General features: G+C 45.6%; 5 protein-coding genes across 9 annotated transcripts; 3 read left to right on the top strand and 2 right to left on the bottom strand.

Moving 5' to 3' along the window:
• Positions 1 to 150: 150 nt before the first annotated feature.
• Positions 151 to 1,379, bottom strand: LOC6726053. Of its 4 annotated transcripts, none has more exons than XM_002106999.3 (2): positions 911 to 1,379; positions 151 to 845 (listed from the first exon to the last, which is right to left on the bottom strand). In XM_002106999.3, exons 1-2 carry the CDS (start codon positions 1,241 to 1,243, stop codon positions 354 to 356), a joined length of 825 nt encoding a protein of 274 aa, XP_002107035.1. In that variant the 5' UTR covers positions 1,244 to 1,379; the 3' UTR covers positions 151 to 353. The 4 variants fall into 4 exon arrangements, with proteins under 4 accessions (XP_002107035.1, XP_016039441.1, XP_016039439.1 ...); XM_016173955.3 differs by having other exon boundaries at positions 151 to 848; positions 911 to 1,378; XM_016173953.3 differs by having other exon boundaries at positions 151 to 848; positions 1,049 to 1,378.
• Positions 1,380 to 1,819: 440 nt separating this feature from the next.
• On the top strand, positions 1,820 to 6,686 carry LOC6726052 (ATP-binding cassette sub-family F member 2). The gene is made up of 5 exons (XM_016172535.3): positions 1,820 to 2,066; positions 3,424 to 4,092; positions 4,167 to 4,672; positions 4,740 to 5,276; positions 5,341 to 6,686. Exons 2-5 carry the CDS (start codon positions 3,432 to 3,434, stop codon positions 5,470 to 5,472), a joined length of 1,836 nt encoding a protein of 611 aa, XP_016039438.1. The 5' UTR covers positions 1,820 to 2,066; positions 3,424 to 3,431; the 3' UTR covers positions 5,473 to 6,686.
• Positions 6,687 to 6,761: 75 nt separating this feature from the next.
• Positions 6,762 to 8,392, bottom strand: LOC27207845. The gene is made up of 2 exons (XM_016183489.3): positions 8,059 to 8,392; positions 6,762 to 7,879 (listed from the first exon to the last, which is right to left on the bottom strand). The coding sequence occupies exons 1-2, from the start codon at positions 8,235 to 8,237 to the stop codon at positions 7,021 to 7,023; spliced, it is 1,038 nt and encodes a 345-aa protein (XP_016039437.2). The 5' UTR covers positions 8,238 to 8,392; the 3' UTR covers positions 6,762 to 7,020.
• Positions 8,393 to 8,637: 245 nt separating this feature from the next.
• LOC6726051 (CDP-diacylglycerol--inositol 3-phosphatidyltransferase) lies at positions 8,638 to 11,117 on the top strand. Its single transcript, XM_002106997.3, has 5 exons — positions 8,638 to 8,870; positions 9,120 to 9,254; positions 9,777 to 9,930; positions 10,007 to 10,158; positions 10,241 to 11,117. The coding sequence occupies exons 1-5, from the start codon at positions 8,819 to 8,821 to the stop codon at positions 10,420 to 10,422; spliced, it is 675 nt and encodes a 224-aa protein (XP_002107033.1). The 5' UTR covers positions 8,638 to 8,818; the 3' UTR covers positions 10,423 to 11,117.
• Positions 11,118 to 11,182: 65 nt separating this feature from the next.
• Positions 11,183 to 12,265, top strand: LOC6726050 (mitochondrial inner membrane protease subunit 1). Of its 2 annotated transcripts, none has more exons than XM_002106996.4 (2): positions 11,183 to 11,579; positions 11,760 to 12,265. In XM_002106996.4, exons 1-2 carry the CDS (start codon positions 11,481 to 11,483, stop codon positions 12,159 to 12,161), a joined length of 501 nt encoding a protein of 166 aa, XP_002107032.1. In that variant the 5' UTR covers positions 11,183 to 11,480; the 3' UTR covers positions 12,162 to 12,265. The 2 variants fall into 2 exon arrangements, with proteins under 2 accessions (XP_002107032.1, XP_039153972.1); XM_039298038.2 differs by lacking the exon at positions 11,183 to 11,579 and adding an exon at positions 11,640 to 11,663.
• Positions 12,266 to 13,247: the final 982 nt, after the last annotated feature.

Here is a 13,247-nt window from a genome sequence, read left to right as displayed (position 1 = left end):
TTTTATTTTGTGTCGATTTTTCAAATGTGCTTATTATTACTTCGAGTTCAGGCGAATTTAACTCCTTTTCATACAAAATTTGAAGCCACATCTGTTTTACTACTTATAAAGTACTTATTTTATCTAGAAATTTTTAATTACTTGTTAGCATTATATAAATAAATAAATGAATTTATTTTCGTAAAGTTTTTTTTACATTTTATACTTAACTGTCAATCCTTAGAACTAGCTACAGACTACATACACTGAATGGCAAACGGGTTGATAAATATCCCCTGGAAATTAGGCCAGGGTGGCATATTTCTGGGGATTTTGCCAAAACTGAGTACAGTGTTTAAATTTGGACTTATGGTTTAATAGGTATGCTGGAGTTGCGTGCTATTGACCTCGGTGCCCTGAAACTGCCCGGTTTCCGCCTCGAACAGCACCTGCTGGATACGCAGCTTAGCCACGGACCGAGAATATGAATCCGGAATGGTTCGCAGCTGGGAGGCGATGCTCTGGCCGAATATAATAAGATCATCATCTCCGGCCGAGTCCAGACTTGTAGTGTACTTTGATTTTCGTTTTACCGGCGGGAGAGGAAGCTGCTGGGAGCTGTTAAGCCTCTGAGGATGGTGTTCCTCCTGTGATTGATCCGCCAGGCAGAGTGAGGAATCATCTTTGCAGATGCTTGCTGTTGGTCTGCTTTGCTCCGAAGGACACTCCTCCGGCTCGCCATTCACCTCTGCATCCTCTTCCTCTAGCGCATCCTCGCTCATAGTAATATCTGCGGCGGCAGTGCAAAGAAGCGTGCTCGTCTGCGATTTGAGCGGCGTTGATTGAGCACTGGGATTGTTTTTTCCCTGCTGGTGGTGGGTCAGAGGTTAACATTGACATAAGAACCATAGTATAGATCGCGAAATCCTACTCTTTTGCAGTGGGAGAGGGAAACGGAGCGTAGGAAGGAGTCGGCCAACTTAAACCAAAACAACTTGGGTTCGTAGCACCGGCCCAGCTCCTTCTCACGCATCCAGATGCGCAGCTCCTTAGAGTACACGGTACGCACGCTCTTGATCTTTAGCTTTATGTCCACCACGGTCAGTTGAGGTATCTTCAGGGACCGGATGATCGCTCCGTAGGCCTCCTCCCGGGACACACGATTCTTGTATGAGTCTAGCAGCGTGTTGTAGAGGCACGGCTGGCGACGGTATGCCTCCAGGAACTCCTTGATTGGGATCTTGGTGTCGCTCAGCTTCGACATGACCAACTTAGAATTGAGGCCTTTTTGGACTAATAGAAAACAAATTAACTTAAATTTTGTTTACACTTGATTAGTGAGGCCAGCCGATGCGCGTATTGGATGTGACCAACTTTCGAAGGCTTTATCAGCTGATATATCGTTTAGTATCCAAAACGAATATTCTAACGTTCACTTCAAGCTATTTCATGTTTATAGATCTTTTGGAAACACTTAAAAGATTAAGTTTTAAATGTATTTAAAGTTTTTAAGAAATTGTTATGTCTTCATTTCTTTGTTTATACTGGAAACAGCATATTAATATTATATTACTCAGAAATATAAAATGTATTCAGCTTTGGTAAAGTTTGTTTGAGCGAATCAAAACTATTGCTTTAATGAAATTATACTTATTTAAGTAATTAAAAATAACATGTTTATTTAGTTTTACAAATAATTTAAGAATTTAATCCTAGCTGATCCCCTGCCCCTGCCAGTGTGCCCCTCGCCTGTGTGCCCCAGTGTGACCCTAACGCATTGGCGACCGAATCCTCTCCCGCTTCACGGGTTCCGTGCCAAACGCCATCGCCACCACGTGGAGCCTTTCTCCCGTTCTGTTCCGTTCAGTCGTCTCTCTCTTTTTCTACCGAAAACGGTAACAGGCAGCAGGCACTTTTCAGCAGCTGCTCCGTGCGTGCGTGTGTGTGTGCGAGATCCGAACCGATCTGTTCCGTTACGTTCCGTTACCGTAGCCGTACCGTTATCCTTCGCGAACTTCAAAGGAGACTCCTTCGCGCTGCTCTCGCCCATCATCCTTGATTGTCAGTCAAGTCCAATCGACGCCAAGGTGAGTAATTGCACACCGTCGTCGTCATCTCGCCGTGGAAAATTCAATAATGTGCGCAGCGCAACACACATGCAATTTTACCATTTCTGCGACTGACTGACTGCGTGTCTATGCCTGTGTTTGTGTCCGTGTGTGCGTGCTGTAACATCGGCCAGGTGTGTGTGTGGGTGCGATGGAGGTGGAGGCGATTGATGGTAACAGCAGATCGTGCAATGCAGTTTTTCCGCGTTTCCTGCAACTTCCCACTGCCATCAATGGGTTCCATTGTGGACAGTGTGTCCCAGTGAATCATGCATCCCATTCAGACATCCCGGCCGTACGAAGAAGAGGAAGAAGTATGCCCTCGGCAACAGAGAATGAGAGGGAGAGCGCGTGTGAGGGAGGCACAGTGGAGCGCAGCCAGCACAGTGGAAATTTTTGAGTTTTTGCTGACGCTGTCTAATTTTAAAATTGAGTTCAGATTTTATTTGTTCTTTGTTGAAACAGTTGGTTACACGTGATCTATGTGTATGCAAGTGTGGGTGGAGAGTAAGGGTGGTAGAGAAAGAGGGAGAGAGCCAATTCCATGTGGCCTTGAACATGATCCTGTTAATTGAACTGTGCTGCCCATGGAAATAATGGCGGGAAAAGACCGGGCACAGTGCTGCCCAGGATCTGCAAAATGTTCATTTAAAATCAAATGTATTTTAAAAAATAAGACCATTTTATAATTTATTAGGATATGTTAACAACAAGTACCACTTTGTTGGATTTATGACTCCAAAACTAGGCAATGTGGACTTCTTTAGGTAGCTCACAAAGGGAAACAAACAAAGAACAATAGAACTTTTGAGTGTGCAAAGCAAATAATTTTCAATCGATATCTTGTACTTGACAATACAATTTTTAAGGGCTAAGTGCGAATGGCAAAACTGCCTTTTTTCCCTCTAGCTAGCGAATCGATATTGCAAGGGTTCGGATTTTCAGCATTATTTATTAAAAAAAAAAATTCTAAAGTTTGTGTAAACACGTTTAAACGATTAGATCGGCAATATTGAATCGTCGATGCCTCTGGGTTCTTTTATTACAATCTTTAATAAGGTAATCAACACGAAAAAAAGAGCGATCGTGTGTCTGGCTTTCGTAGATAAGGCAACCAACTACAACATAACTTGAAACCTATTCCGGTTCTACGACCTTGTGGGAAATGTCTAACCCTTTCCAGGAACTACTACTTGAAAATAAAACATTTTCAAAAAATGTAGAATTACAAAAATCGTTCGATCATAGTGTCATTACTGGCGACGACTCAATAACACACAAAACTAAATCTTACTAAAATCCGACTAAATAAGATCCCGATTTGATCCATTTGCAGCCGGAATAATGTCATCCGCCGCGAAGAAACGTGAGGCGCAGAAGAAGAAGGATGCGCGCAACAAAAAGATCCAACAGATACCCTCCAGCAAGAAGGCCAATGGTGTCCCGGAACGCGAACTGACCGAGGAGGAGAAGCTGTGCGCCAAGCTGGAGGAGGAGGCCCGAATCAGTGCGGAGGCCCGATCCTGCACCGGATCGCTGGCGGTGCATCCGCGTTCCCGTGACGTCAAGATCGCCAACTTTTCGATCACGTTCTTTGGCTCCGAGCTGCTGCAGGACACAATGCTGGAGTTGAATTGCGGGCGTCGCTACGGTCTGATTGGCCTGAACGGATGCGGCAAGTCTTCGCTGCTGGCCGTGCTTGGCGGCAGGGAAGTGCCCATACCGCCGCACATCGACATCTTCCACTTGACGCGCGAAATCCCGGCCAGCTCAAAGAGTGCGCTGCAGTGCGTCATGGAGGTGGACGAGGAGCGCATTAAGCTGGAGAAGCTGGCCGAGGAGCTGGCCATGAGCGAGGAGGACGATGCTCAGGAGCAGCTGATCGACATCTACGAGCGGCTGGACGATATGTCCGCCGATCTAGCAGAGGTCAAAGCGGCCCGCATCCTTCACGGTCTTGGCTTCGACAAGGCCATGCAACAGAAACAGGCCAAGGACTTCTCAGGTGCGTAGAACTCTCCTTGTGCACGAATTCTTTCGTCAAGTGTAACGAATTTGTTATATTTCCCTGCCCTCCAGGTGGTTGGCGTATGCGTATCGCCTTGGCCCGCGCTCTGTTTGTGAAGCCCCATCTGCTGTTGCTGGACGAGCCGACGAATCACTTGGATCTGGACGCCTGTGTGTGGCTGGAGGAGGAGCTTAAGACATACAAGCGCATCCTGGTGCTCATCTCGCATTCGCAGGATTTCCTCAACGGTGTCTGCACGAACATCATTCACCTGACGAGCAAGCGACTCAAGTACTACACGGGTAACTATGAGGCCTTTGTGCGCACACGTATGGAACTGCTGGAGAACCAGATGAAGCAGTACAACTGGGAACAGGACCAGATTTCGCACATGAAGAACTACATTGCTCGATTCGGTCACGGTTCCGCCAAGTTGGCGCGACAAGCGCAGTCCAAGGAGAAGACGCTGGCCAAGATGGTGGCACAGGGACTCACCGAGAAGGTGTCCGACGACAAGGTTCTCAACTTTTACTTCCCATCGTGCGGCAAGGTGCCGCCACCCGTGATTATGGTGCAGGTTGGTTATTACTTTAAATGATTTGATAATGTTTAATGGTTTCTAACTAATGAAATGCTTGCCGTAGAATGTGAATTTCCGATACAACGATGAGACACCATGGATCTACAAAAATCTGGAGTTCGGTATCGATCTAGACACACGTCTCGCTTTGGTTGGACCCAACGGAGCTGGCAAGTCGACGTTGCTGAAACTGCTTTATGGCGATCTGGTGCCCACCTCCGGCATGATCCGCAAGAACTCCCATCTGCGCATTGCCCGCTACCACCAGCATCTGCACGAGCTGCTCGATTTGGATGCCAGTCCGCTGGAGTACATGATGCGTGCCTTCCCCGACGTCAAGGAGAAGGAGGAGATGCGCAAGATCATTGGTCGCTACGGCCTCACTGGTCGCCAGCAGGTGTGTCCGATCCGCCAGCTCTCCGATGGCCAGCGGTGCCGCGTCGTGTTCGCCTGGCTGGCCTGGCAGGTGCCCCATCTTCTGCTACTTGACGAACCTACCAATCACTTGGACATGGAGACGATCGATGCGCTCGCGGATGCGATCAACGATTTCGATGGCGGCATGGTGCTAGTTAGTCACGATTTCCGTCTGATTAATCAGGTAAGCTACCTTTTCCTTTACGAATAGTTAACACGTTTATAATCGGTGATACTTATGTTTCCAGGTGGCTGAGGAGATTTGGGTATGCGAAAAGGAGACGGTGACCAAGTGGAAGGGCGGCATTTTGGACTACAAGGACCATCTGAAGAACAAGATCACCTCCGAGAACGAGAAGAAGGCCAAGGCGGGAAAGTAGAGATATCCCATATCCAGTGGATAGATAGCTGCCAACGGCCACACACCCGCACACACACAGTCGCGCACCCAAAACACCCAAACACACAACCAAACGCATCCCCCAACCGAAAGGACATTCAGACCACTATCCCTTCTCTTCAATAGGCGGCGGGCGACATCCGGCTATTGGGCTGCCCGTTCGCTGCAATCCATTCTGTGCGAAATTAAGTTTTGAGTTTACTCTACGTTATAGTGAAGTCACAATTCGATCGGCCAACCAGCAAAGCAATCAGCAATAAAACTAGAACGAACCGAACACACCCAATCCAAACCCATCCAATCACAACCATGCGTAACACAACCGTTGACAACTCAACAGGAACACACAAATTTTAGCTGAATTTTTTTCTTTTTACGTGTCGAATTAAAGTTATAAAATTATAAATAAATACAATTACGAAGGCAGAAAGAACTATAACTTATAAATACAACCAACCAACTATATACAAAACTGCTTGTGATCTTGCGCTTATATAATTTCGTTTAATTCTTCGCTAGGTTTCATGTAAACATATATATAAAGAAAAAAGTGTACTTTATTTTTTTGTAATTTATTTAAGCCCTAACTATATATTTACAAATTAAACAATCTAAACTACAACAACAGACGTATGAATGTAATTAGAGTTCTGATTAAGCGAGTAGTCGCAGCAAATCGTTTGAGAAACGATGTTAAACTGCCCTCCCAAATCCGAACCGTGATTCAGTTGCTCGCGGATTCGAATAAGACGATTAAATATTCTTCGATTCGATTTAAAACACAAAGCAAAGTAAATGGAAATGGAAATGGAAATAAGAGTGTGTAACAGGCGTAGGAAGGATTAATGGGTATTACATGAAACGTACATGCATACATATATGAAAATTTACAAATTACATAAACAAACAGATATTATAGGTTATTTAACAAATTGGAATTGTAAACTCCAGCGAAAAACAAAACGTTTTGTAAGCAAACAACACAAAGAAATCACGAAACATACATAAAATGCGCTGTAGAAATCTATGCGATTCGATTCGGAATATCAGTTGTGGCACCCGAAGAAGAGTGTCGCATTAATTAGCTAACTTAATTGAGAAATTGCTAAGAAACAAAAACAAAAAATGAAAACAGAAGTTGCTTGACAAGGTAAATAAACAAATTAAATGACCAAAATACTGCAGTACTGCAAATCCCTTGGCTTCTTTATTAATGGTGGGTGCTTCATAGAACACATCTGTTGGGATCGATTAGAAACAAGTTGGTGGTTTGTTTAGTCATCTTTACATTCCCTCATTTATTGTACAAATCTCAAATCCTTTTACATTTCTTTGCGCTTCGCACCTTCTGTTTATTGCTGCATTCACCTGGTCATTCGTTTGTTAATTTAATTCAATTTTATGCGTGTAGGCACGTTCAAAGGTTAGTTGGTAGACTTGGTTACACTTAAGCGATAGTTACGCCATTCTCGTTCAGTGGTAATGATCCAGTAGTAAATAATGTACAGTACGATCTTAGGTCTAAAATCTAGTAGCTTCGGGCCAGTTCCGCATGCATCACCGCCAGCAGCTGCCTTTCCATGTCGCTCAACGAACCAAATTCGGCTCCAAAGTCGCGCAGCAGGTGCTTTAGATCGCACATTTTACGCTCCACCCAGGCGCACGTAATCTCCGCCAGCGCATACTGCTGCTGTTCGGGCACAAATGCTCCCGGACGCTCCGCGGACCCACCGTCGTCCGCCGAGCAGGGGAGCGACTCGAACTGCGCCAGGTTGTAGTAGTACTCGATCAGCTTGATGTGGGCGGGTGACTGGCGTGCGGGGGGCAGGTTCAAGTGGACTAGGAGCAGCAGACGCAGTACCTCCACGCGCCGCAATAGTTCACCGTACATGCGAGCACCGCGTCGCTCGTAAACATTGTCCACAATGTCGTCGTAATGCTGCAGTGCACTTCGAAAATCGCCGCGCTGGCCACTCGTCTCGGCGCTAATTTCCAGGTCGTGGATCTGATGGGTGGGCGAGGCGAAGCTGCTGGTGCTGTCCAGCTGGCGCTGCAGCTGCTTCAACTCGCGCAGAATGGCCGCCTTGAAGACGCAACCGTCCACCGCTCGATCCGCCGCACGGTGATAGCAGTGCAGCGCGCCCTCGCGAAATCCCGAGTGGCGGGTGCGCAGATGCAGCCGCCCGGACTCGTTGTGCGCCGCCAGGAAGGATCTCGCTGCCCGCAGATAGGCCTCCGATTCGCGCTGCGGTGCGCCGCCGTAGGACTCGCACTTGGCATAGCCAATGTGGCACATGGCCGCGTATTGCTGTATGCCCGACTCCTCGAAGCTGTAGGCCAGTCGCTGGAAGTCCGCCTGCACATCGACCACGCTGGGCGCAAAGCGTCTGGGAATGAGAGAACCAGTGGAGTATTGAGATTGAGATTGTATTCATAGAGTCAAGGGTTTCTAATACGGTTTAAAGACGGAGGAAAAGCGATGAATTGGGCAATGACTTGCTTATAAAAGGCAAAGAATGGAACTGCAGAGTATCTGATTGCCCAAACTTGGGCCGTAGCTACTCACTTGAAGAAGCCGGCCCGCTCGAACTTCTTGATCTTGCTGGAGGCCCTTAGATATTGCTCGATCAGGTTTTTGGGGTACTGATACTGCTCCAGTTGCTGGTGCTCCTGGCCCGGAGTCGTCGATGCCGCGCCGCTGGAGGATCCGCCGCCGACCAGACTGCCGCCGCGGAGTTTATCCATGCTACAGCATGTGGTTCACCGCGCAGGTTCCTTCGGGTCGCGCTACTTGTGCATTATATTTTCGGTTTTATTTTGTTTTTATTATTATATGTGGAAACTTTATCGTGAGCGGTGTGACCATGCCATGTGCCGCTAAGGAATATACTATCTCACAAGCGGTATATAAAGACCCATTTACACTGCTCAACAGCTAATTGCAGTCAAAACTCAATTAATAAGCAACTACACTATTTGCCCGGTTTTTAAAGCTCATGTTAATAAGCTAGAACCCTTTAATTTGTATTTGATCCATTTTAACTGATATATTAATTACTAAATATCTATTGAAAGAGAATACTAGCAACCATAAACATGTGTGTCAGTGGAAACCGTCTGAAATCTTGTTGGCCAGTATAGTTCGGTATTTTTCCGCCAAGCGTTGCTTGTTTTTTTTCAAAGGTCACGCTACGGTCACACCAGATACAGCAAATTCTGTTTCCACTGTTTTTTTCTACAGCACTTTTGGCATTTAATTGGATAAAAACAAGCCGCAAAGCTAGAAGATCGCAAAATACACGGAAACCCAAAAAAAGGCGAACAAAATGGCAATTGCCGAGCACGATAACGTCTTCATCTTTGTGCCAAATCTGATCGGTGAGTGCTGTTTGTAGTTTTTATTCTGCTCTCCAGCTAGGTAAACAAATCGCATGTTCGATTTATGCGGCGCAATAATAGCGATTCTAGTGTTCCCTAATTGGATTAATAGGGGCTGTTTGGCAGCCAGTGCAATGCGGAGCGCAAGTTCAGCGATAAGAGCCCCTTCGTCCACCCAATTGAGTCACCCCCAATGATTCCATACGTATGATGCACGCATATGTGATGATTTATATTGATCTTTTCCAGGCTATGCCCGCATCGTTCTGGCCCTGATCGCCTTCTGGTTCATGTCCACCAACTATGTGATCTCCGGCTGGTGTTATGTAACCTCCGCTCTCCTGGACGCCGTCGATGGACACGCCGCCCGAGCCTTTAACCAAAGTAAGTATTAACCATGCGAGATCGCCCTCGATATCGAAATGCCAGCTCATGCCAGCTATATGTCTGTGTTATTTGATTTGTGCGCGCACTTTGACCGCTAACGCACTGCAAACACCTGTCTCCTCCGCACTGGTTATCTGCCGATATTGTGGAATTGTAGGCACGCCCTGAAGAGTCCGATATGGTCACGGCTGGATAGCCAATCGATGGGTGACGTGGGGCTGAAGAATAGATAGAAAGCATGGCTAATATTGCCTTGGAACTGTGGAATTAAGTTAGCAATATAGGGGGGGAAACATTAGGAAAGAAGCCTTCTAAGAAACAAATTCCAGATACCATGCAATGTTTATGATATAGTAGTGTAGCAAACTGATAATTTTTAGGTTTATAAAGGTATGATATTATACATGGATTTGTTTTATGCTAGCAGGATGAAAGGGCACTCCAACCAAAATATATCATGAAATAGTAATTATTATATGGTACTATGGAATCTTTACTAAATACTCGATTACCTCGCAGGCACTCGCTTTGGCGCCATGCTAGACCAGTTGACCGATCGCTGCGGCACCACCGGCCTACTGGTCACCCTGGCCTACTTCTATCCCCGGTACATGTTCTGGTTCCAGCTGTCCATCGCCATCGACGTGGCCTGTCACTGGCTCTTCATGCAGACGTAAGTGGGGCAGGGGAATGGGCAGGATCCAAGGAATGCAAGCAAACTAATGACTTGTGGCTTTGTTTTTTCGCAGGAGCGTTGTGGTCGGACGAAGCTCGCACAAGGTGAATGAAAACTTCATAATGCGATTGTACTACCAGAAGGACATACTCACATTCATGTGCTGCGTCAACGAGCTGTTTTACGTGTGCTTGTACCTCTTGCATTTCACCTACGGACCGCTGAGTGAGTATACGCACACACACACACACGCGTTGCATTCTAGCTGGCGGAACGTATCTAATCCGTTGATGGACTTCAATTGCAGTATTCGGCGCATCGCTCTTCAAGATACTCGCCTTCCTCACGGGTCCCTTTGCCGTGCTCAAGGCCCTGATCTCGGTGATGCACGCCTACGTGGCGGGCATCGATCTGGCGGCCGTGGATGTGCGCGAGCGGCAGGAGCGGCGCCAGAAGTCGGAGCCGGTGAGCGGCAAGAAAGTGGAGTGAAAATGGGATGCGGTCCGGGATCAATCTTCCAGGGGCAGTTCTATCAACAGAAAGTACTAAACGAGACAACTCTTGATTCCAAGCTTAAAAACAGAACTTTGAAGACGAATTGCGATCAGATGAAATATGGGCATTAGGCAACCAAATAGGCCGTAGTAGGAATTTAATTAATTTTTAATGCGCTTTTGCAATGATTGTTGATTTTATTTGATAAATTTTAGTTAGACGGGTGGTGAAATCACCCGACAATTTGTATTTAATAGATTTTTGAATTGAAATTCAAGCGATTCGTTCCAGTCAGTAGCTGTTGTATATTTATTTTGCCTTTAGTTAGCATAATTTACGATTTCTGTGACGCTTACACGCTATATATATATATATATATAATATAATATATATATAATATTATAATATATATATATATATATATATATATATATATAATATAATATATATATAATATTATAATATATATATATATATATATATATATATATATATATATATATATATGCGTACATGCAGGCCGATATACTATGAATGAGTGTCTATTTCCAGGATTTATCTCATTGTGCACGTTTTGGGTTTGACTAACCACCTTCTCCCAGCAACTCTCTCAATGTAACTAATGTATTTCTAATCGTAAGTTAAAAAATGTAATTGGAGACCTGCATGAAATATATACGACAAATGGATGTTAGATGTATTTGAAACATTAACATATATGTACCATACATGCCAGGCCTGGCAGACTTAGTCAAAATTGAAAAGTGAAAATAAATATATGTGGTTCTATGTGCTAAAATTTAGTTCAAACCTTTTGGCCCATCGATTTTTGAAATTTGCGCCAAACAAAATTTATCGTTAGACATCAAATTTATTGTTGCCGCATCCCTGGCTGGCCGCTCAGCTGCGCCGCCTGTGCAGCCCTGATTTTTACACAACATAAACATTCGATTTTGGAGGAGCTCTTTTTCCGGGAGAATACCAGGTCGTTGGACACGGGAGATGCTCTGATAAGGGGCGCATGTGGAGCAGCCAACGCCGGAATCGCCGACATGAAGGTCCTCTCCCGTCTGGGCCGCCTGATGCGCTATACGGTGGCCTACGCGGCAATCACACACTGCACCTTCGAGTACATTGGCGATTTCGTCCTGGTAAGGCGTCTAGGATGAAGTTCCTGGGCGGGTATACTTGCCCAAAATGTGCCAGCATCACATAGTTCGTGTGAATGCATTAAGGTACTCTGCACTTGTTTTTCCACCTTGTGTACTTCCACTTGAAATCCTTCTTTAGTGGAAAAGTGCGTACACTCACATTAATATAACCATTTCCAGTGCAAAGGACCCTCCATGGAGCCCACCCTGCACTCGGACAACGTTCTTCTCACCGAGCGCTTGTCGAAGCACTGGCGAACCTACCAGCCCGGCGACATAGTCATCGCCATATCGCCCATCAATGCCGATCAGTTCATTTGCAAGCGAATCGTGGCCGTTTCCGGTGATCAGGTGCTAATCCAGAAGCCCATTCCCATTGAGGCGGAGTTTAGCGGTAGTTCGGATAACAAGAAGAAGCCCGTGATGGTCAAGGACTATGTGCCGCGCGGATACGTTTGGATCGAGGGCGACAACAAGGGCAACAGCTCGGATTCCCGCTACTACGGACCCATTCCGGTGGGCCTCATCCGGAGCCGCGTACTCTGCCGCATTTGGCCGATATCCGAGGCCACGGGTCTATAGATGGGATTCGTTGAACAAAGAGTTTAAAATCAACTTGACCCTATTAAATGGCCCATGTTTTGTTTGGAAATTATAGTACATTAAAACACAACTTTTTAGAATCATTTCGTATGCGAGTTTCGTCTCATTTGTGCGACTTCTGGCTTTTGCATATCATTGAAAGTAAGCTAAAACATATGAATCTCAACTTTCTAGATTTTAATGTTCCTGAGATCTCGACGTTCATACGGACAGATGGACAGACGGACATGGTCAGATCGACTATTGATCCTGATCAAGAATATATACACTTTATATGATCGCAAACGCCTCCTTCTGACTGTTACATACTTTTCAACGAATCTAGTATACCCTTACGAGTTACGTGTCACAGAGGAGGGTATATTATTTGATTAACAACAACGTTTTATATGTAAATATATATTAAACTAATCTAGATAAACATGATCTTGGTATCTTTATGTCCTGAGGATCCGTCGCTAACAGAACAAGGTGCTGACATACTCTTCATTTTCTAGGGAAATTCCTTTATTAATAGAAAATTCTATTAATAAATTAATTTCCCTGGAAAATGAAGAGTATATCAGCACCTTGTTCTGTTAGCGACGGATCCTCCCACAATGGCGCTGGGTCGAAGGATCCTGGGCGACTGCGACGCCTCGCAGGATTGCGGTAGACTGCGACACATCGAGCACTGGTCAAATTCGGACAATACAGCTGGGGTTGTTCTCCGGAATAGTGTAAAACTTTCAGAAGTCCTTGAGGTATTGCTCATGGTAGAGAGTGACATCGCTTTTGCTTTAAATAAAAGAATTTCCCCCAATAGGGCAATGTTTATCAACAATTTTTTGCGCACGCAGGACAAAAATGATTTTACCTCTTCGGCGAGAATTCCTTCGTGGGTTTCTTCAATGTTATACTCGTACTATTCCTGTGGATAAGGCCAGTTGGACGGCCACAACTTGCCGAGGTGCTGGATCCTTTCCCCGTTCGAAGGTTACCGCAAGTCTGCGAGGCGTCCCATTCGCAGGACTCCTCGTCTCTATGGTATACGGAGCACCTGCCAACCGTTCGTTCGCCTACCTC

This window comes from Drosophila simulans, chromosome X (genome assembly GCF_016746395.2).
Source record: "Drosophila simulans strain w501 chromosome X, Prin_Dsim_3.1, whole genome shotgun sequence".
NCBI lineage: Eukaryota > Metazoa > Arthropoda > Insecta > Diptera > Drosophilidae > Drosophila > Drosophila simulans.
The sequence above is the reverse complement of the archived record's forward strand: the minus strand, read 5'-3'. Positions and strand labels throughout refer to the sequence as shown.